The sequence below is a fragment of the Ambystoma mexicanum genome, chromosome 2q, assembly GCF_040938575.1.
Source record: "Ambystoma mexicanum isolate Mex_15411 chromosome 2q, UKY_AmexF1_1, whole genome shotgun sequence".
Lineage (NCBI taxonomy): Eukaryota > Metazoa > Chordata > Amphibia > Caudata > Ambystomatidae > Ambystoma > Ambystoma mexicanum.
Genome location: NC_090924.1, coordinates 1356839476 through 1356861942, shown reverse-complemented (window position 1 = coordinate 1356861942; position 22467 = coordinate 1356839476). Strand labels below are relative to the sequence as shown.

The window sequence follows — 22467 nt, the reverse complement described above, 5'->3', positions numbered from 1 at the left end:
ACGCAGGCCCGCCAGAACTCCAAGGTGGTAGGGGGCTCATCTCCCTGGCCTTGGCCGGCTGACTCCCAGTCTGGTTGAATGTTCCCAAACCCAGCGTTGGTTCCCGGGAGGCCCAGGACATTCCCTGTCCTTTCCCTTTGGGAGAAGCTGTAACGCAGGCCAGCCAGAATACCGGGATGGTTGGGGATCACGTACCTGACCATGGACACCCGTCTTCCATGTGGGTTGACCATCCCCAAGTACAGCGGCAGTCCCAGGGAGCCCTGGCAGGATCCCCATTCCTCCGCGGTGGTGACATCTCTAACATAGCGCAGCCAAAGGCACAGCCTGGGCTTGCGGGCGGTCAACCCACATGGGAGACATCCGCTCCCAGGGAAACACCAATGTTCTGCTGGCATGGGGGGCAATTTGTGGCCTGCCCCTGGAATTGTGTCCCAGCCCACCAAAATATCTCTACGGACGGCCCACTCCCGCCCACACCACCAACAATCCAGCCCCATTCTCACCCACCCCTAATCGGCTTTAACCGTAGAAGAATAATAAAACCGTACTCGTGTAGCGTTGCAGCTGCTCACGTAGAAAAAGCTGTAAACGAAACAAAAAATATTTGTAATTTACGGTCACCCCAGCAAAAACAAATAATCACTACTACTCTCCGATCACGGCCCCCCTTTCAAGCCGTCCCTGGTGGTCTACTGACCCTCACCCCCAGTAAAAACACATTTGCCCCTTCCTAGGGGCAGAGGGTTACATGAAGTGCCCCCGCATCCATTTAGGGTGCGGGGGGAGGGCCACCCCCTTTCTATTACAAAATTCCCTGGTGGTTTAGGGTGCCCCTCAGCCCCCCCCTTAAATGCATCCTACCATTTTCAATTATTTTTGTTTACCTAACTTCCCTTGGCGCAGATGGGCACATTAGTGTGCCAATCTGCACCCAGGGTGCCCAAAGCCTACTGCCCCATTAGGTGCCCCCCTCCATTCGGGGTGGGGTTGAGAGGGCCACCACAGAATGTGGGACAGGCCCCCCGGGGCAGTAGGTTTTGGGCACCCTGGGGGCAGATTGGCACCCTAATGTGCCCTGCTGCGCCAAGGGAAGTTGGGTAAACAAAAATTGAAAATGGTAGGATGCATTTTAAGGGGGCTGAGGGGCACCCTAAACCACCGGGGAATTTTGTAATGTAAAGGGGCGGGTGGCCCTCTCCCGTACCCCACATCCCAAATGGATGGGGGGGCGTCTCATGCAGCCCTCCCTGAGGTCAGATGCCCCTTCCTAGGAGCAGATATCTGCCCCAGGGAGGGCTGCATGAGATGCCCCCCTCCATTTTGGGTGAGGGCCACCCCCCTTTCCATTACAAAATTCTCTGGTGGTTTAGGGTGCCTCTCAGCCCCTCTAAAATGTATGCTACCATTTTCAATTTATTTTTGATTTACTCAACTTCCCTTGGCGCAGATTGGCACACTAATGTGCCCATCTGACCACAGGGTGCCCAAAACCTACTGCCCCATCCATTGGGGGGGGGGCCTGTCCCACGTTTTGTGGTGGCTTTTCTCCCCCAGCCCCCTTCCCAGAATGGATGGGGGGGCATTTTATACAGCCTTCTCTGGGGTCAGATGCCCCTTCCTAGGGCCAGAAATCTGCCCCCAGGGATGGCTGCAAAAGATGCCCCCCCTTCCACTTGGGGTTGGGGAGAGGGCCACCCCCATTTCACTGGAAATTCACCTGGTGGTCTAGTGGGCCCCCCACCCTCCAAAACCACCCATTCTTTTCTCTTTACTTTACTTGGCCTCTTCCCTAGGGGCAGATGGGAAACCATCTGCCACAGGGGGTCCCTAACCTGCAGGCCCCATCCTTTGGGCGGCCTGCCTACACTTTCCAGGTATCCCCCCCCCAATGGATGGGGGGGGCACCTCATGTAGTCCTCCCTGGGGGAAGATGGGGGCCGAAATGTGCCCCCAGAGAGAGCTACAAGGGGTGCCCCCCCATCCACTTAGGGGGGCGGGGAGAGGGCCACCCCCCTTTCATGGAAAAGAAAATACCTGATGGCCCCCCCAACCAAATCTCATTTGCATTTGTTTTTTGTGTATTTTTTGTATCCCTTTTCCCTGGGGGCAGATGATCACCCATCTACCCCCAGGGGTCTCTATTTTGTGCCCCATGCTTTGGGGGCCGGGGAGGAGAGGGCTGCTCACAAAAGGATCCCTGGTCGTCCAGTGGCATTGCTGAGCATGGCTTGAGCGCTCTGTGCCCGATCCGCGCCCAGCAATGCTTCAAAAAAAGGTGTTGGAAAGGGGAGAGTCTCCCCTTTCCAACTAGGCCTCCCTCAATCTCATCGGCTCAAAAAAGCCAGAGATCGAGGGAGAGGGAGAAGGGCTGTTACCTTCTCAACATCGGCAGCCGTAAACGGCTGCCACAGTGAATTTACTTTTACTTTCCTGTTGGCGTGCATTATGCACGCCTACGTGGAACCGAAGGTAATCCAACCCCCGGCCGTGAGGGGGCACCTCGCTCTCAGATAGCCCGGGGCTAGGGTTGCACAAAAGATTGCCAAAAAGGACGAGCTATCTGGTCCTTGGCACTACGGAGGTAATGTCAAGGACGAGATAGCTCGTCCTTGGCAATTAAGGAGATAAAGAGAACTCCTCCTTTTGGACCAAAAACCACAGCGAGTGAAAGCAGACTCCACACAGCGTTTCCTGCCGTGATTGCCACTCCCAATATCAGTGGGATATTCCAGAACCTGAAATGCCCCCTCTCTTCCAAAACCTTCAGAGGGTACACTTGGGGCTTAGAGAAGGCCTCTCACAAAACAATGACTGTGCATGTGTTGTAATTTATCACTGTTTCTCTTATCGATGGATAGCATGCAGCAAGGGCAGGCCAAGCGCCCAAGTTGCTCTAAGAAAGAGGTTTGGAGGTAGCCTGCTTGGGGCTCTTGTGCATGCTTGAGTGAAAATCTGCATATAGAGATTGCATCTGAAGCTTGGACGATTTTGTTTTGATCATAATTTGTACTAGACGTTTGTCCACGGAGGGCCTTTGGTTATATTTCTTGTATTACGTTGTGGGCCAGATGAGAGAACTTGGACTTTAGCCTCCCGAATGTGTTAGTTAATAAGAAATGTGTTCATTGCTGTGTGGTGCCTGGACACCCCAATGAGACCAATAATTACTACGGCAAAAGGCTGTAGAGAACAACTATTTGCAGGTCATGTGAGCACATTGCAACATTGCATGTGAGCAACATAATTGGGTACATAATCTTTTCTGTAGTTCCTTGTTGATCAAATACAAGGATATGATTTTCCTTGCATTCTTGCAATGTAATCGGTTTGCCTTGGAAGCCAATGACTCCTTGGGCACAATGTTAGTCTGGGACCCTGCAAATGGTTCCACTGCAACTCCGAGTTGTGCGATTTCTACCCCTCCTAGTGCACTGCTTGCTGGCATAAGACATGGTCCATTCCCTTACCACAAGGGTGAGGAAAGGTGGCTTATACAGGACACTGTAGCAGCACAGGCCTTGCCTTCCAGCTTGGTCCCTTGCAAACAGAAGTGCATTTAAATGCACCCTACCTTCTTTGAACTTGGAACTTTGGTGCCCAACCTACACCATTTGTTAGGCCCTCTATATCCCTTCTTCATTAAATTGGTCCTAGCTATTGAGCTTCCAGCTAGGAATCTGAAATTATTTTAACTCCAGAACTGACTGATATACCCTGTTAACAAAGTAATCTGCAGCTTTGCTAACTTTCTATTAACTTGTGGTGAAATGTTTGACGGTAGATTGATTTGTAAAAACCTTTGTAAACCGAATCAATTTGATCCTACCGCTTCTAGATTTTAGTAACTAGGGTAAATTGTTAGCATGTTTATAATTGCTTCCAATTCTTGTTTTGACCCTTGTATTTATGTAATTATTTTATATATATTTATATATAATTCTTTTTTTTACTGTTTTGTTTCACATGTTTATTATTGCGGGTGCGCATGCATTTTCTTTTTTTCTCCTTTGCATGTCAGTAGATTCACCACCCAAGCTGACCTCCACATATTTCCGCCATAAGATGTTTAGTCACACTACCCAGAGATATGACTGTGTGATGGCACAGTCTGTCTCACAAAGTCTGCTATGCACTTAGCTATGTCTTGCTTGCATGTGTACATTACTTTCTTTAGAGGCCTCACTGCCCAGGGACCTCTAACATGGCAATGGTGCTGACTGCCTCACAAGGTATGCCACTGACTTAGTGAGCTCTAGCTTTTTTGAAGGCATCTCCTTTTTTGATTTTGTAAAGAAGTAAACAGCCTCATCCCTAGTTAGAGCCTGTGTCTCCCCTTGTTTGGCTGTGTTGGCGACAATAGACTGGTCTTTAGTGCCATTCTTTTCCATTGTGGAATCTTTCTGCCACCTACCTACATTTGCCGGCATACCTGTGTGGTTCCCTGGCCGCTGGCTTGTTTGAGGCCCGTTGAGCCTGTGATTTCCCACCCTGTCCCCCCCAGATTAAAATGACACTTAAAACAGAGGGCCAAAAAACGAGTGCAAGTGCATTGCATGGTTCAAACCACAATGGCTGCTCAGGCCCCTCTCTGCTTAGTGATGGGGCAAGCTATAGTCCAACATCGGGTATTAACATTGGGTAAGGCCCACCTAGTTCCAGCAGAGATTAGTTTGATTTTGTTTCCCTCTCCCGAACATCTTTGAAGAATTTAATCCATCTGTCAACCTGTGAGCGCAGACCATTGAGCTGACACGACCATTAAAATTAGAAATTGAATTCCAAGCTGAATTTTGGTTTATTTTTAATGTAACTGAATTCGAGGAGTATTTTCCTGCTGAGCCATCCCCATGGGCCAACCAGTATGATGATTAATTTCTTGCAACTTTTTGGTTCTCAAATATTGCTGGCTGTTGCTTGCTGATGCTTCGTACAAGCTACAAGTGTTTCAAGTGGCGAAGCTCCCAAAATGTTCCTTCATTTTGGCGTTTGCTCCTCCTGCACACCCAGCCCCTCCCTCCTACACTGGAACAAAAGATCTTCCACTGCTAATATTCGGATCTCTCTTTGAAAATGCCTGCTCCATTGTACATTGAGCACTCACTCGGCAGTGGTCTTCTTGCTTCTGCTGGGTATATGGGGCACAGCTATGTTCAAAAAGCTCATGGCTCATCCCATAAGGCAGGGGGTTTGCAGACTCTGTAAGTGTGTTTAGGCCAGCAAGGGTCCCAAGAATCTGTGCCCTTTTCCGCTTTACCAACCTCTGCAGTTTGGAAATCTTCCGACCAAGCAGCCAAATCACAAATCTGCTCCAATGGTTTTTCCACCATAGATTCCTGTCCTTTTTTAAAGTCTTGTTGGTGGTTCAGGTATCGGATAACTGGTGTAGGGCTGTATTTTGCTTGTTAAGCTAAGCTCTGTTAGGAGCTTGTAGAAGCAGCTGTCCCCCGCAATACTCGGACCTTTTGCCACGTTGTTTGTGTTTCAGGCCTTTTAATGGCACTTAGAACAATGTCTCATTTTGTCTATTACAAGTATAATTTGGTTTAACAAACCTCACCACCACTTTAATTAAACTCACAAAACCTTGTTTTGCCTTGGGGGGAAAATGCCTATATTCACCTTGTTTCTTTATAGGGGCACATTCTAAAATACAAAGTATTGGGACAGTACTAGGAACAAGCCAGTGGCAGCTCCTACATCGCATTTTGCTCTCAAAAGCAAGTGTGCTGTTGCACCGCCTTTCCAGTGAAAGCTGAGATGTGAGGATTGACCCAGGAGTGAGAACCAGGACTTGAAGGGGAAGTTCACTGAAAAATGTTATAGTCTCAAAGATGGGCCATAATAAAAATATATAACATTTTTTTTTAAAAAGTTCCTATGTAAAGTTTTGAGGAAATGAGGCTCAAAGTAAAGCATTTCAAGCCCTAGGAGGCATACATTTTGTGAAATGAATGAGCCTCCTGTACTTGTTAAAATCTGCTTTTGCTGCAATAATAAAGCAAAATCCCCCTACTGGGAGATTTTGCTTATTACAGCTGGAGAGCAGAGAATGCTGTCGGGCTCCTTCCTGCCCTGTGCTGCCGGTGAGTGCTTCTTTTTTTTTCAAGCTTTGTTGTGCTCCCCAGAGCTGGGGGAGCCCGGGAAATGAGTCCAGTCAATTATAAATATAACAGTGTTGTATTTATGATTGGCGTGGCTTTCTTTTAAAGTCTCCCGGGTCGGGGGAGCCCGGGAGACTTGAAAAGAATGAACCAGCAATTATAAATACATTGTATGATTGCTGTGGCTTCCGTTTTTGACTTGAAACGAAAGGCACAGCAAGCACTGTATGATTGCTGTGGCTTTCATTTTTAAGTCTCCCGGTCTCCCCTGGCTCTGAGTTGCTTGGGAGACTTGAAACGAAAGGCACAGCAATCATAAATACAACAGCATTGTATTGCTGATTGACGTGGCTATCTTTTTAAGTCTAATCTGTGAGGGGTGGGCACTGCTTTGTTTGCTTCAATTACTCATTCAATCTATTCATATATTTGGGGCACACCTTGAGACCTTGGCACATGGTTATAATATACGCAATAGAAGAAGAATCAGAACTTAATCTGATCCTGGGTGTGCTCTCCCAGCTCTCCTGTTGGAGTTGCTCAAATTGTAAATAAATATAGTAGTGTTCACTTAATAATCATCACTCAATACTCGATTTGTGTAAAATTGTGAAGAATCTTGTCTTCCACTTTATTTCTGAGGCTTAGACGTCCCTTGTTCATATAGCGCCAGCAAGTATGTTTTGCCAATGCATTTCGGACTAGTGTCCGTCATCAGGGCTCTTAGGCCCGGTTTCCCAAAGTGGCACTATTTGTGTCCTGTTTCGTGTCACTCCGCTATACCTCAATATGTTCTAATCTCTGTGGCAACCTGCGTTGCCCGCTGTCATCCGCGGCGCTCCTTGCTGCGAAAACCTGCGTCTGCCGGGACTGCAAGTCTAAAATGTCGATCACAGACCTGCATCACATTTGTTTGTGCTGCTTGGGCGAGAGTCACGACACTGACGATAATTCAAAATGCCAATCGCTGACTGCCAAGGCCTTGCAGAAGCATAAGGGGAAGCTACAAGTAGGTAGGGGTTCTAAGCCCAGTAAGTCCCAGAAATCGAAATCCAAAGGGGGGGTCCACCGACGACTCGAGGGGTGACTCTCCGTGTCGGGAGGCGGCCCGGGGTTCTCGGTCCAGGAGTGCTCCCACCATTCTTCCTCTTCGTTGCGGCATTTTTGGAAGTGCCGTCACCGGTCACCTTCCCCGTCCTCGGTGGAGTCGTGAGTAAAGTAGCATGTTCGACGAAGTCCTCGACTCCGGAGGAATGGGCTGCCTTTAAGGAGCAGATGTTGGCAATTTTTCAGTCGCAGTGCACGGTTCCGGTCGTGACTTCTGATGATGCCGGCAGTGAACGGTTTCGTCCCGCGGCTCGTACGTCTTTTGGGCTCGGGTCCGCAATGCGCCTCACCTCGGGAACCTTCGGGGTGCCGTGCGGACAAGGCTTTGGATAGTCGCAAGAGACATGCTTCCAGATCTCGGACCTCGTCCCCAGCGAAAAAACGCTGCAACCTGCTAAGGGCTCGAAGCCTGTGTGGACTCGTTCGGCGCTGTGTCTGTCCGACTCGGACGTCGAGGCTTTGCCTTCTTATCAGCCATCAGCACTGTCGGCACCGTTGTCGATGCAGAAGCTCTCGGCGTCAAAACCTTCGATGCCTTTGGGGACTTTTGCCCGAAATTTGCCATTGGAGTACCCTGATCTGGTGGATCCTCCTCGGAAGGCTACTGCTAAGTCTTTGAGGCCAGTGGTGGACTCCAGGCCTCCTTCTGTCCCCAGGCCACTTTTTGCACCTCCCTCTGGATGACATATATGAGGAGGAAGAAAGGTTTGACTATCTGGACCCTGTTGAGCCGGATGTGGCTCCTGTCTTTTCTGTTGACAGTCAATTGGAGAAGTTAAGGCAAACTCTCCACTTCTCCGGAAGTGGAATTTGGCAGGCCTGACCCTGGGTCTCATGCAGAGTCGTCCTACAGGTGACTCATGGCTAGGGTCACTGAGTATCTGGGCTGGTCCAGTCCTCCTGAAGATTTTGTACACTATGTTCTTGCGGACATCTTAGACCAAGGTCCGTCCTCTGACCCGGTGTTACCTTTTCATCTCACTTTACAGATAAGGGTGGCGGCTGCTTGGCAGTCACTGGAATCTCTTCTGACGGTTAATAAATCTTTGACAAAGAAGTACTGCCTTTCCGTTATTGACCCCAGCTATTTGTTCACTCACCCCACTCCTGAGAGTTTGGTGATTCAGGCGGCTACGGGCACCTTGAGGCAGGAGGCGTACCCTACCATCCCTCCTGATAGGGACGACACACGCTTCAACGGTTGGGCTCGCAAGGTATTTTCTGCGGGGAGTATGGCGTTGAAATCCGCCAACTCCACTTGTGCCTTAGCAAGGTTTTTGCACACTCTGTGGAACTGAGCCGGAAGAAAGGGATGGGTTCCTTGCTCTCGTTCAAGATGGCAAGGATGCCATGTGCGTATCCCTTCAGTCTGGTTTGGATACGTCCGACCGTGTTAGCCCTCCATGGCTGCGAGCACCGTTGTACCCAGGCTTTTTCGTGGTTGCGGAGGTCGAGTTTTGCCCTGGATGTGCAAGCCCGTCTTTTGAACATGCCCTAGGGGACAGCCGTGGAGGGGAGGTTCTTTTCGTTACTTCTCCTTCTTTGGTAGAACGAGAGAGGCCGCCAGTCAAAGGGGTCAGCGAAAAAGTACCAGTGGTGGTCGGGGAAATAGGTGCCAAAGCCGCTCAGGCAGCTGCCTCTTTGCCTTCAGGCACTGCCGCAGCTGCTCCAAAACAGTCATGGGGCCATGTCCCATGGTTCGCCGGTTGGGGTAAGGCGGTCTCAGCATCTCGAAGAGTGGCGAGCCATTACTTCGGATGTGTGGTTTCTTAATACAATAGCCAGGGAAACTCTCTTTGAAGCTTCCAGATCCGCTCCATTTGCAGGAAATATTGACCCTGCTGGAGAAAGGCGCTATAGTACTGGTGCCTGTAGCGGAGAGGAACAAGGGTTGGTATTCCCCTTATTTATTGATCCCATAGAAAGACTAGGGATTAAGACTCATCCTGGACTTGAGTTGGTTGAACAAACTTCTCAGGAAGGACAAGTTCAAGATGGTTACTCTTTTTCTCAAGTCCTCCAGCCCCTTCAACTTCAGTATTGGTTGGGTCTCTGGACCTACAGGATGCTTACTTTCATGTGCCGATTCATCCCAGGCACAAGTACCTGAGGTTTGTGGCTGGGGACTCGCACTTTCAGTTTCGGGTCCTGCCATTCGGATTGACCTCCGCCCCGAGGGTCTTCACCAAGCTAATGGTGGTGGTGACAGCATATCTCAGACGAGGTGGGTATTCACGGCTACCCCTACCTGGATGACTGGCTGATCCGTGCACGCTCTCCCGAGCAAGCATTGGCTCACCTTGGTCTCACCTGCCGCTCCCTCCAAAGGCTGGGCTTCTCCCTCAATTTAAAGTCGTCGCATCTGACACCTTCCCAACAGCTCCAGTACATAGGGGCTGTGTTGGATACGTCCTTGGAAGTGCTCGCCTCTCAAGGTGAGGGCTCATCACATTGTGCAGATGGTGGACAAGTTTCAACGTGCCCAGAGTCTCCCGGCTTTCAAATTCTTATGGTTGCTCGGCCTCATGGCATCCTGCATTTTTCTGGGGCCAGAGGCCAGCCTGAGGATGAGATCTCTGCAATGGGTCCTCAAGATGCAGTGGTCGCAGTTCTCAGGCAAGATGTCGGATCCCGTTCAGATTCCTCCCTCCGGCTCCCAGGATCTTCTGTGGTGGGCCAACGAAGGAAACCTCATGAAGGGGGAGTTGTTTTGGCAACCATGGCCGGAGGTGACTGTAGTGATGGATGCTTCCCTCACAGGATGTTGCGCTCATGCCGACGCCTTGACCGCCAGCGTTCGTTGGTCTCCTCCGGGTTACTTCTTCTTGAAATGTCCATTTGCCCTCCAAGCCGTCTTCCCTATCGAGAGGATCTGCTCTCATGAGATGGGGGTCAGGTTCTCCATCCAGAGGTCAGGACTATCAACCTTCACGCTCGGTATCTGAAAGGTTGAGATATAAGGATTGGGACTTCCCGGATGATGTGATGGAGGCGTTGCTTTTGGCCAGAAGGCCAGCAACAAAATCTCTGTACCGTTGCAGTTTTGTGACTGGTGCAGAGGACAAAATGTTGATTCTTTTCAGTGTTCCATTCCTATGGTTTTGTCTTTCTTACTTTCTTTGGCCTACAGAGGCCTTCATGTAGGTACCATTAAAGGTTACCTGGCGGCGCTATCTATATTTAAGCGCTCATCTGAAGAATGCTCTTACTTTAAGATTCCTTTTGATTTCTGAATTTCTTAAAGTACTGACTAATGTATTCCCACGCCCCTGTTCCCCTTTCCAGGTGCCAGTTTGGGATTTGAACTTGATTTTGAAATTTCTCATGGGTGCTCCGTTTGAACCTTTGCCCTCTTGTCCTTTGAGATTGTTGTCCTTCAAGACTGTGTTCTTGGTTATGGTTACTTCCGCTCGCAGATTGAGTGAATTGCAGGCACTTTCATCTAAGCCGCCCTTTACTGTGTTCCACAAGGACAGGGTTGTACTACAGATACGTCCTTCCTTTCTACCTAAGGTAGTGTTAGAATTTCATTTGAGTCTAAGTGGTTCTTCCTGCTTTCTGTCCTCCTCATCCTGGTAAGGAAGAGGAGCGACTCCATAGGTTGGATCCTAAGGGAGCTCTGAGATTATATATTTCTAGGATGTCCAGGGTCAGAGTGGATGATCAACTCTTTGTGGGATATGCTGGACACCATTTTGGGCCAGGCTGTTACCAAACAGACCTTGTCCAGGTGGATTATCCTCACCATTACGGAGTGTTACTGATTGGCGGGTAAGGACCCTCCTGAAGGGTTGCAAGCTCATTCCACTAGGGGTGTGGCTACTTCCACCGCCCTCCAACGGGTAGTTCCTATTAGGAATATTTGTGAAGCAGTCACATGGGTTTCTATCCACACTTTTGCCAACTGATTGGGTACACTAAATTCTTTCCCCTCCTCCATCTTTATGGTACTGCTTTGGGAGTAGTCTGTCAAAGATGTCGAATACGTTGGACGACACAATCCATTCGAAGAACAAGTTACTTACCAACTGTTAACGTTCTTTTGTCTGGATGTTCCTCCAACGTGTTCCACATCGCCCTCCCGACTTGCCCCTCTGGAGAATTTCCTATGCGATTGCAGCTTACGTTTCCACAAGGCTATGTACAGTCCAGCAGGCATTGGATTGGTGCCACACGTTCTGGGGGAAAACCTAAACTGAGGCTACGGGCGCCGTGCGTCCTATCTATAACATCCAGTAACGTTGTCTTCGACAGAGGCCTTCGAGGGACATCGACCCAACGTCATCGACGCAGGACGCCCTCTGCCGAAAAAGTTTCCGGAGTGCACACCTGTAGACATTACATGTCAAAGATTTGGAATACGTTGGAGTAACATCCAGTCGAAAGAACGTTACCAGTTGGTAAGTAACTTGTTCTTCTAGAGTTAGGGCCAGTTAAGAATTTCACCAACTCAACCAAAATACCAAATAATGGTTTTCGAATTTTTTTCCATTATGTCTGTGTCTACTATTGATAGCATGCCTTCCTAACAGGAAAAACTGGAGGTTAGGTGGCAGCCAAATTGACTGGCTCTGTATGGTAATCCCAGCCCCCGCGCACAGCTCCTTTGAATCCCTGTCATGCCGGTTCTCTGTCTCAAACAGCGACTCAGTTACATCAGGGCCTTGCAAAATCTATCCCACGCTCATTGGCGCAGAGACTTTATGAAGGGAGAGTACCATTTGCATGGTACTCTACCTTGCTGGTTAGTAGTATGGGGATGATTTGAAACTTTTATGCTTATGGTGACTTAAACCATTTTACAGAAAGCACTTATAAATATTTTGTCGGTCCTCACCATGGGCGAAGTGCATTTCTTTTAGGTTGAGTATTTAAACTAAAAACTCGCCCTGCAGGTCTAGTGGGATGTTTAAGAATTTGCTAGGTCTGTACATTTCTCCTTATTTACAGGCCACCTCAAGGAAGTGTTAAATCCATTGATGACCTTTCTTTCTCTCCTCTGCAACAGTTTTCTACTCTAATAATCTCCTCCCCTGAGATTTCAACATCCTCTGAGCCCCAACCAGCAAAACTCCTACATGACTCCCTATTCTTTATGACCGACTCCATGGACCTTAAACAGATTGTACTATTCTCCCACACTTGTCAAAGGTTGAATGCTCGACCTTGTCTTCACCTTCTGCCTGATCCGCTCATGCTTAAACGCCTTCCCCTACACTGACCAATGCTGCATTTCCCTTCTCGTATCACACACAGGACTGCTTCACAAAGGTCGGGCGAATCACACTGTTATTGAGCGCCGATCCTTCAAGAATTTTCTGCTAGACACACCAGTGTCTATGTTCACAATATTCCCCACTCGAGGTAATGCCTCAACTCTTCTGGGTAAATGTAACCCCCTTGCCAAATAACTAGTGGATGTCCATGCACTTCTTAAGTCTAGTCGCACCAAATTCAAAGCGTCTGCACCCTGGTACACACCCAGGCTCGGCAAACACGCTCCATCAGATCCCTTGTAAAGCAGTGGTGCAAGGACCACAGCCGAGATGATCTCTCAACCCTCAAATCCTTGCATACCCAATGCAGCCACATGAGCTGAGGGGACCTACTACACTTCCACGATTGAGGCAGTCTCTAGCAGGAGCAAAACCTTATTCAAAGTAGTCAAGCACTGCTCTAAGCAAACACCTGCCCCCAAGGTAACCGCTTCACAAGAGAGATGTAATGGAATAAACTGCTTCTTTATTAACCAAATCAATACAATCAGAGGTCACATCGATGCCTCAAAACCTGTCCTCCCTATAAGCCCCTCTCTCTCCTACTCCCAGCACTGCCCTCCTGGACAGACATCACACTCCACTCTCCTAAGGATCTCTCAAAACGCACGTGCTTCACTCAAACCCATTGCATACATGGACAACTTCTTCCCAGCCTCCCTAATTAAACTCCTCACTGGCCCACCACTTAACCACTCCTTGGTATTGTGAATGCCACCTGCAGTGAATGTGCATTCCCAGATATGTTGAAGACCGGTCTCGTATGACAGCTTTTCAAACAAACCTTGCTTGACCCAGAAGACCTAGCCTACTACAGACCTATCCACAAGCCTTCTGTTCATCGGGAACCTTATTGAGAAAGTAGTTGTGACCAAAATACTTTCCAAAATCAACCAGCTTGACCTCCTCGCACAATTACCAGTCTGGCTTCTGCCCCAAATTGTAACGCTCACCTGGTTCCCAAGGGGGCGCTGGTCTAGTCTGGATTGCTGTGACCCGGAACACCGATTGGACAGGACCTCCAAATCGTGCTTGCCTGGCCCGTAGGAATATCCTTCTGCAGATGAGAAAGGGGATTAACACTCTGCAGAATAGTGTGCTAGCCTCCCTCTTTCCCCCTTCTCCCTTCGTTCTTCTCCAACTTCCTCCAAACCCCGGTTTAAGCTCCTTATGTTTTGGAAGGATGAACTCTCCATCCTGCTTCTGGTGCAGGGGCGCGTGTTCGTCCAGTTACTTCACTGGTTTTCAGGATGGCGCTGGCAAAATCCACTTGACTTTCCTGAGCGATGCGCCGTAAGTATGAAAGTTCAAGTGAGGCCCCCTTTATGTTGTCTTTCTAACCTGTGATCTGGCCTTTATTTCAGGTGCAGAATGAAGGCGATGCGTCGAGGGGTTAAACTACCGAGGTGAGTAGTGATGAGGGCGAACCCTCTAAATGTCCTTATCATTCCCCAGAAATGTCTCTTGTCCTTTCCCCATAGGGGCCGGGGTACGGTACCTGCCAACGGGGCGGCGCCGTCCCGAAATGTGGAAGAAAAGCCGGTAAGTATTATGGCTGTTAATCAGGCTTTCCTTCTGTGTTCCTTCTGCTCACCTTTTGTTTCTTCCTCTCTCCCCTAGGTGCAGAGATGTGGCGTCGGATGCTGACAGCCGCGATGGAGCCGGGAGATGTCTCGAGGACAGGTGAGTGAAGCGTGGCGCTGCAGCGAGCAACGCGATGCTTTTAAATGGAAGTCTTTCTTCAGGGATGCTGGCGAGAAGATGCAGGTAAGAAGTTTGAAATAGTCCTCGGTTTTCACCTTTCTCTTCTCTTCCTTCCTTGCAGGTCTTCCAGGTTCGAGGCGGGCGTGGCTGGAGTCCAGGAGCAGGAGCAAACACGGTGAGCGTTAAGCTGCAGGAAGCAGAACAACGCGAAGCATGAGCTGCTGTCTGGGCGTGGCTTAAATAGCCTCCAAAGAAGTCCCAGGTATGTATCCTTCCCCAACTAGGTATGTATCCTTCCCTGGCCACGCCCGAGTGAAAAAATAGTCCCTATGAAAAAATAGTCCCTTTCAGGTCTCAGGGAGGCCTGAAGCGTGCAGCATGGTCTGCATCAGGTAAGTGCACAAAACACCTCCCTTTATGAGCCTGGCACCTATGGCGCCAGGACTGATGTCCAACATGAGGCTGGTGCCAAAGGCGCCAGGACTGAGTCCAAAGAGCCCCTATAAGGGGCCGCTGGGCTTTTACCCGAGGGCATGATGCCTGCTTCCGGGGGTGCTGGGCCTGGCATGGTGCTCCGGGGGTAGGCATCATGACACAAATGCAGCACTGAGACTTTAACCATCCAAGTGGTGGATGATGTGCCCTGAATCACTGACACTGGGGACTCTGGTATTCTAATTCTCTTAGACCTCTTGGCTGCCTTCACGGTTAATCACATCACCAAATACTCCTCTCCCTCCACGTTGATTGGATGGACTTCTCTGGAACTGTCCTAAAATGGTGTGCATCCTACTTATCTGATGGGTTACAGGTTGTACAAATGGGCTCATTCAGATCCAGCTGTCTCCCACTGGTCATTTGTGTGGGGCACCAAGGTTCCATTCTCCCCCCAATCATCTTCAATTTATACATGGAACCCTTGGGAACTCTCCTAAATAACCCCTACATAGCTATCCATAAGTTAGCTGCTGATGACACACTGCTGTACCTTAAGGTCAATGGCCCCCAGGACATTGGCCGCCTCCACGAATGCCTGGCTACTATCCATACATGGTTGTCCAATGCTTAAATTAAACTGAGTCCGACCAAGACCAAATTTGTCCTCATCGCCATCTTGACCAAATAACTTGTGCAACAATGGCTGGATAACCTGTGCCTGGAAGGATTCACCCCTCTGCGGTCAAACTCAGCCAAGTCCCTAAGGTTCATTGTTGACCATGGCTTTCCTTCCAAAAGCATATAGCCAAAAAGTTACAAACTACATGGCTACATATTCACACCCTCCACAAAATCAAACTCTTCATTTGTAATTGGTTATTTATAACCCGCTTAATACCCAGAGGTTTTTAAGCACGGACCTGGGGATTGAACCTGTTTAGCTCTGCGTCGTCTTGCTTCCAAGGCGAGCGATCTTCATGAGACAAATTCCGTATGGTGGTCCGTCCAATCCCTCGTTATCCCACACATTGACGTGGAGGGGAATACCCTCCTTACTGGGCTTCCAGCGGCACAAATGCCCCTCTGGCTCCACATCCCACAGCAGCACACCACGCTGCAGCCTGCCCGCAAATTCAACGTTCTCTCTCCAACACTGCGCACGCTTCACTGGCTCCCGCTCCCTGACGGGATCATATTCAAAACTGCATGCATCACCTACAAAGCAGTCTCAAACTGAACACCAACATACTTGTCGCTAAAGTTCGCAACCCTGGAGGCTCTCGCAACCCATGTATCAAAACTATCAAAAGTTTGGAGTCGGAGCTAGTCCCTCTCCCTCTACCAACATTACTGCTTTACTATATAAAATGACAAGCCCAATTCTGGTACAGTCCTGTTGTAAAGTGCTCCGCTACTCTTGAGCAAGGGTTGCGCTATAAGTAATGAAATGAAATAAAATAAATACTGCTGTGCAGTCTCCTAACTGGATGGGAGTACCAGCTGGTCATAATTGCTTGGGATCCTCCCAGGGTGCAACTTGGAGAAGACTCCATACCATAAGTCATGGGACACATCGTGGGAAAAGCCCGCATACCATTGGAGAGCATATTCGACCCACCACTAGAGCATATTGCTACACCATGGGCCACATCTGCTCTGAAGCCTGCTGAATATTGTGACCAGACCATACGCCCAGGTTCATACTACACATGCAGATATTATGTGCTCCATTTTAAAACCTACTCAATGTTGTTATTGAGTTAGTGATGTTGACTATATAGTTCACACTTTTTTGTTACTGCATTATTCTCATTCAATTTCGATTGTATTGTTTTGCAAATATGATTTGGAAAACATTATCACAAGCTAGCCAATGATGATTTCTTTTGCTGAAGCCAGAAATGTCAGTCCGGGAGCATAGGCCTCTATTTCTGACAAAAAATTTTTAAGACCCTAAATGATTGATGGCTCAGTTGAGAACTAAGATATGGTATGCTACTCGAGCTCCCATACATGCATCACATAAATGTAGCTAAAGGAAGACTGTTTTAATACCCAGAGGTCTATAACGATGGCTGACGAGACAGGCTAGAATGCGTTAGTCCAATAATGTGCTTGGAGCAAGCATGTTAAACTATGTGAATCAGATTGGCGCTTAAATCGGATTTAGAAATAATGAGATGTTACGTTATTGTTGCTTTCAGATCTTCAGTAGAATTTTGCTCAGTCTCACTAATCTGAAGAGGTCACATAGTTAAGATGGAAGTGGGAGAGTGTGCTAGATTGACTTTTTCCCTGGAAACGTTTAAATAAATTGTCACTGAAATTTGTGGTGTTTTTACAGTGGGTTATCCCATTTCATTCCTAAATCTGCAGATTAACACACAATCTTTTTTTTTCATGCAGTAATTAAGAAGGGTGATGTTTGCAGTGAGTGCGCCTGCTTTCAACCAGGCCTGATTTCTAGTTGGCTTGAACCTTCACCCTGACCATTATTTTCTTCTGTACGTTTAGAACTGAATTTAATGGATTCTTCACAATGAATGTTAATGTTTTCTGACCCATGTTTTCCTAGGAAGAAGGCAAACCTACCCTGTGGAAGACTCCAATACCAATGTGACCCAAGAGGACAATCCGGAAGTGACATACTTGAAGTCACTGAGTGACTGCAACTTCAAGCAACAAACGGCCGATGCCTTCTCATTTAAGAGACCGTCACCTTCTGCACAAACGAGAACCTTAAGGAATGTGGCAAATGCCAGAACTATTGTAGCCAGTACAACCAGCAGTACGAACACCAGATGCTCAAAACCTTCTGAACTCAGAGAAGAGGAACATAAAGTACCTGATGATTTGTTAGAATGCAACAATGGACAAAACATGGACATTTCAAAATGTCCTCATTCTGGTCAAATTTCAGAAAACGAGAAAAGCTCACCGGAGCCATTAAAGGAGGATAGTTCCCAAAGTGTTAATTCAGCCAAAGATGTTAACAGTAATGTTGGTAACAACTATGCTGATGTAATGCAAGGTGCAGAGATGTTTAACAGACAGAGCAAATGGGGAGATATAACAAATACCAGCTCAGAGAGTAGTGATATGAATAGCAACTCTGTAACTAATGTAATGGCTGAAGCATCGAAATGGTGTGTTGTAAGCAATAAAGAAATAAATTACTCCAATGTAGGTTTGGGTATACCATCGTGCAGTCTAAAGCAACAAAACCTGCTGCTAGAAAAATCAAGGACTACTGCCAAAAAGAGGAAGAAAGCCCCAAAAAAACGAATCGACCCTGCAGAAACCTCTCTTAAAGTAACTGCTTTAGAGGACGGACAACAAGAACGGACAGAATTGAAATATCGAAAGAAGTTTGCAGGAAAAACACATGAGACTGTATTTGCTTCCCAAAACTGTGAATTAGAATCTCTAGGTGGGTTGTTAGACAAGAATACATTGATGGCAGATTCATTACTGCTGAATGATCATTCTGATAATTGGTCTGCTCAACAGACCAAGTCTTTCCCCAACAAAGAATTGAGCAAATGCGACATTGTGGTTGATCTCTTGGAGGAGGCAATCTCACTCCTACGTGTTAAAGATGGAGATGACACTGAATGTAAAAACGGGGAGTTAGATGTGCATTTTAATTACTTTGATTTTCCAGATGGAATTTTAAATCACCAAGACACTGCTTCACATGCCGACCAGATAGAAAATTCAGCATCCTGTATAGGCACAATGTTTGAGGAGGTTATTAGATTTAGTTGTCAGAGAGTAGTGCCGATGGTCGGTAAACATGCTTGGAAATGTATTCCCCTTTCAAGAACATGTGCCTGGCCTTTTTCAGAAAATGTTCTATCCAGTTTAAAAGCCAACAGGATTATTTCGTACGAGGCATGCTCTTGTGAAGAGAGCATTGGGGAATTGTCTGAATTTCCAGTGAAGGAGATTGAAGTAGACGTCATTAAAGTGGTGGCTGAAGGAGACCATGAATTTGCTTGTAAAAAAAGGAGGAGGCTGGATCCTTGTTCAGGAATTCAGAATTCTAATACGAGTCCAGTTCATGAAGCCATTAAAGGTGACATGGATGATCATTTAATTTCTTCTATTTCTGAATGTGCTCATAAAACAGTGATTGCTTTACATTCATCAAGAGACACACACCGTTTCAAAATTGATGGGACCTACAACAGTGGAAATGATACTTTCCAAAGCACAGAACAGTGTACAGAAAGAACAGTGGGCAGAACCAACTCTGAAGACTGTGCTGTCTCTTCTGTTACAGCAGTGGAAATGCAAAACCATGGCTGCTACCTAGACACAGGAAATCTAACGCGTGGCTCAAAGATGGCCTCAAATGCAAAAGGAGCAAACCAAGAAATAGTTGGTCCCCCTGACTATGCGACTCTGAGAGACAAAGACGATTCCACAAACTCAAACACTAGCTCTTATCTTGAATGTGACCAAGCAGATACAAACGTTTTTGTGTCTTTAAAGCTGAACAATGTGGAGAGCACATGCCATAATAGCCCCTCTGCAAGAGGTTCGCCACACTTTTCAGATGAGCGTAGGGTACCAGCTGAAGTCTCCTCTGAAAATGACGCACTTGGGAAAAGTGACCTATTTGCTTCTGATAACCCTGCTGTTACTTTGGGCGAAAGCTGCAAACCTGATTACTTAAATGATGGTGCATTATTGTTGGAATATAATGTTCCAAATGAAAATGTAATGACATGTGACCCAAATGAAAATGATCCAATCAGTGCTTCACCAGTTGTTCAAGATGTAATTCTTTTGGACGTTATCCAGGATGACCCTGACTTGTTTGAGGGTAGCACTGATCTGCGATCAATAAAACCGGTGATCAAAAGTGCCAAAGTACAGAAGGATTTCCCTGAAGGAGACCTGGATTCATTGTGTACTTTTTCAGACCAGGAGTTGTCAAGTAAGAGCCACACCAGATATGCAAACCCTGCCTCAAATCTCATAGCAGAACATCTGAAAATAGTTACTCCCCTTGATTCTGCAATTCTGAGAGACAAAGACTATTCAAAGGGTTCAAATAATAGCTCTTATTCCGAATTTGGCCATACAAAGAAAAGTGTTCCAGTATTTTTTGAAAACTCTGTGCATAGCTCATGCCACAGTACCCCATCTCCAAGTTCTCCACACTTTCCGGATGAACCAGCTGAAGAGATTGTCTCATGCGAATGTCCCTTACTTGGAAAAGGTGAACTCTTTTCTTTTGGTAGGATTGCTGTCTCTTTGGATGAAAGCCACACACCGGGTTCCTTAAGTGATGAGTTGAAAGCTAATGTTCCTTCTGAAAATGTCAAGGCATGTGCACCAAACGAAAATGTTCGAACCAATGCTTCACCAGTCTTTGAAGATGTCCTCCTGTTGGACGTTATCCAGGATGACCCTGACCTGTTCGAGGGTGCCAATGAAGAAGAATTGAAATCTGCTATGCAAGTCTCCAATGTGCACAAGGAGATAATCAATGATACCTGTAAGGGAAGCCAGAACTTGAAGCATTCATGGTACACTTTCTCAGATCAGGAGTTTTCAAGCAGGGGCAACAGCAGGTATGCATTTCTAGCTTTATATTGTTGCATAGACTGCACATTTTGGTGTTTGTTATATTTATTCATGGGTTAGTGTTTTTGACAACAGCAACTTGAGCAGGTTGGTGCATTCTGCAGAAGCCCTGTTCCCTTTCCCTGTGGACTGTTCAAACAGTGCTTCATGTCAACTGCTGTTCTGACCTCCCTCAAATGGCAGTGCTGTAAAAATGGATGCTGTTTTGATATAACCCTTCCCTTTTCTATTAAAGTAATGATTGTGCAGAGCCATTCAGCGTCATACATTTTAATATACACTTCCATGTGCTAATCTAGCAAAGGGATTGTAGAATAGATGGACAAACGAAATATTGCCTTCCTCGTGCATGCAAGAATCGTCCAACAATATTTTGCATTCTAATTTCAATAAACATTACCTCAGAGTATACATCTGTGGTGGTTTATTTTTCAGAATGGTAACACTAGGGACCATAAATAGAAGTTTAGAATCCTTAACCTCTAAAGGCAGCGCAGTTGAATGTATTCTTAAGAAAGGTATTCCACAATTGGTTTCCAGAGGTGCAGGAAGGAGCCAACCAAAGAGTAGGCTATAGCTGTTCTTGCTATGTTAGTGCTATGTTAGCCAGAGTGACTATCATCCCCTAGTTGGCATCAGATAATGTGCCCATGGTATGACCTCCCCTCCACCCCCTGAAATAAAATGGCTGTTTGGGATGGAGCAACCCAGTCCAGGCCCCACTTTCAATAGTCTGTTTGGGCATGACCACCACATGTGCAATACATCTCCATGTTGACCATAATCTTGCCAGCCATACATAAGAGTTACTAGCCTCACTAGACTTTATGGATTTTGTATACGGGTCTCCATAATTAATGTCTCGTCTGGGTTACGCATGTCCAAAGACACCTGCCACCAGTAGGGGAAGCTGTGTTTTAATCTTTCTGCTTCCTCATTGATTTTGTATATAGGCTTAAGTGTTTCCTACCTGTGTGAATCTGTAGAAGTGTTTAATTATGAACGAGGTGCCAGTTTGATCAAGTAGTGCATCAACCAGTGTCTCAGTTGAATATTGGTAAGGCAGTGTTAAGCATGGCCAAACTCATTCTTGCAATGTTGAAATGATTCAATATTCCCTTCCAAAAAAATGCGTCCTATTCTTTCATATCCCACTTATCCAGCGAGAGAATCCCTTAACGTAAGTTCTGTACCCACTACGTAGTCAATAGCTACCCATAGCTAGTTCTCCCCCTCGGACCATTGAAACATTTTAAATTACCCAGCATTAAGTAGTATGCCCAGAATCATGGAATGAAGCCCTCCTCTCCCTTCTAGCCTCCAATAGCTTTCGTAATATCCAGAGTTTCTTTCAGGCTCTTGTGTAACAAAAGGCACTATGCACCTTTTCTTGTAGGGCTTAGAGGTTCTGTAGTAGAAGGGGTAAGGCATTCTCTTTTAAAGCTGCTATGCTGCTCAGTTGCGAACTCTCCAGCTGACGCCACCAACACAAGTCTTCCCTGATGGTCAAGAGGGGTAGGAACCTGCTAAATATAGCGAGTCGACATGGAGTATGATCTTAACTTCTAAGTACTTGATGCTATCCACGGCCTACTCAGAGGGCTGACCCGTTATCTCTCAAGAGCTCTAACTTTTTCAAGTTAATTTTAAGTCCTGTATCTCCTTGAAAGTACCCCAATTTGTGCACTGTGGCTGGTATCAAACAAAGTAGTTAAACAACAATCAGGGAACCTGGTAAGGGTAAAAAAATACTTAAAATGAGTATTAGCACTACTGTTAAGTATTCAATGCTTTTTATCACACACAAACAACCATAGAGCATATTTCTTATTTGTAGCATGAACATTTCAACAGCAGACACTTAATGCATACGCTAGCACTATCCCTAGGAGGAAGCACACCCTATCCCTATAATGTGATGCCATCCCTTGGTCGGAGCTGGTGCGCCGCCTATCTAATAGGAAAGAGCAGAGAGAATCTATCCCTGCCTCTACAATGTATAGTATTACAGTGGAATTAAAAACAGGAGTTGTTGAACCAGATCTGTTTTTTGTATGGCCATTTCAAGGAGGAAGTATTTCCTTCCGACTTAGAGCCATTTCTCTTCACCCTTAAAGAAGTGTGTGCATACAGTGCAGGTCAGTTGTGGTTCAACAAACATAAAAAGAGGGGGTTATTCTTTTTATGAAGAACTGTCATAAACAAATCGGTTTATCCGAAACGTGTTGTCCATCCGATAG

The 22467-nt window shown here is 46.9% G+C and overlaps 1 protein-coding gene across 2 annotated transcripts in view; it reads left to right on the top strand.

Moving 5' to 3' along the window:
• The window catches only part of TOPAZ1 (testis and ovary specific TOPAZ 1), a 2616805-nt gene that overhangs the window by 105801 nt on the left and 2488537 nt on the right, over positions 1–22467 (top strand). For both annotated transcript variants that reach the window (XM_069648829.1, XM_069648828.1), the window contains exon 2: positions 17205–20214. In XM_069648829.1, coding sequence (XP_069504930.1) covers positions 17205–20214 — 3010 coding nt within the window. The remainder of the gene's footprint in view (positions 1–17204; positions 20215–22467) is intronic.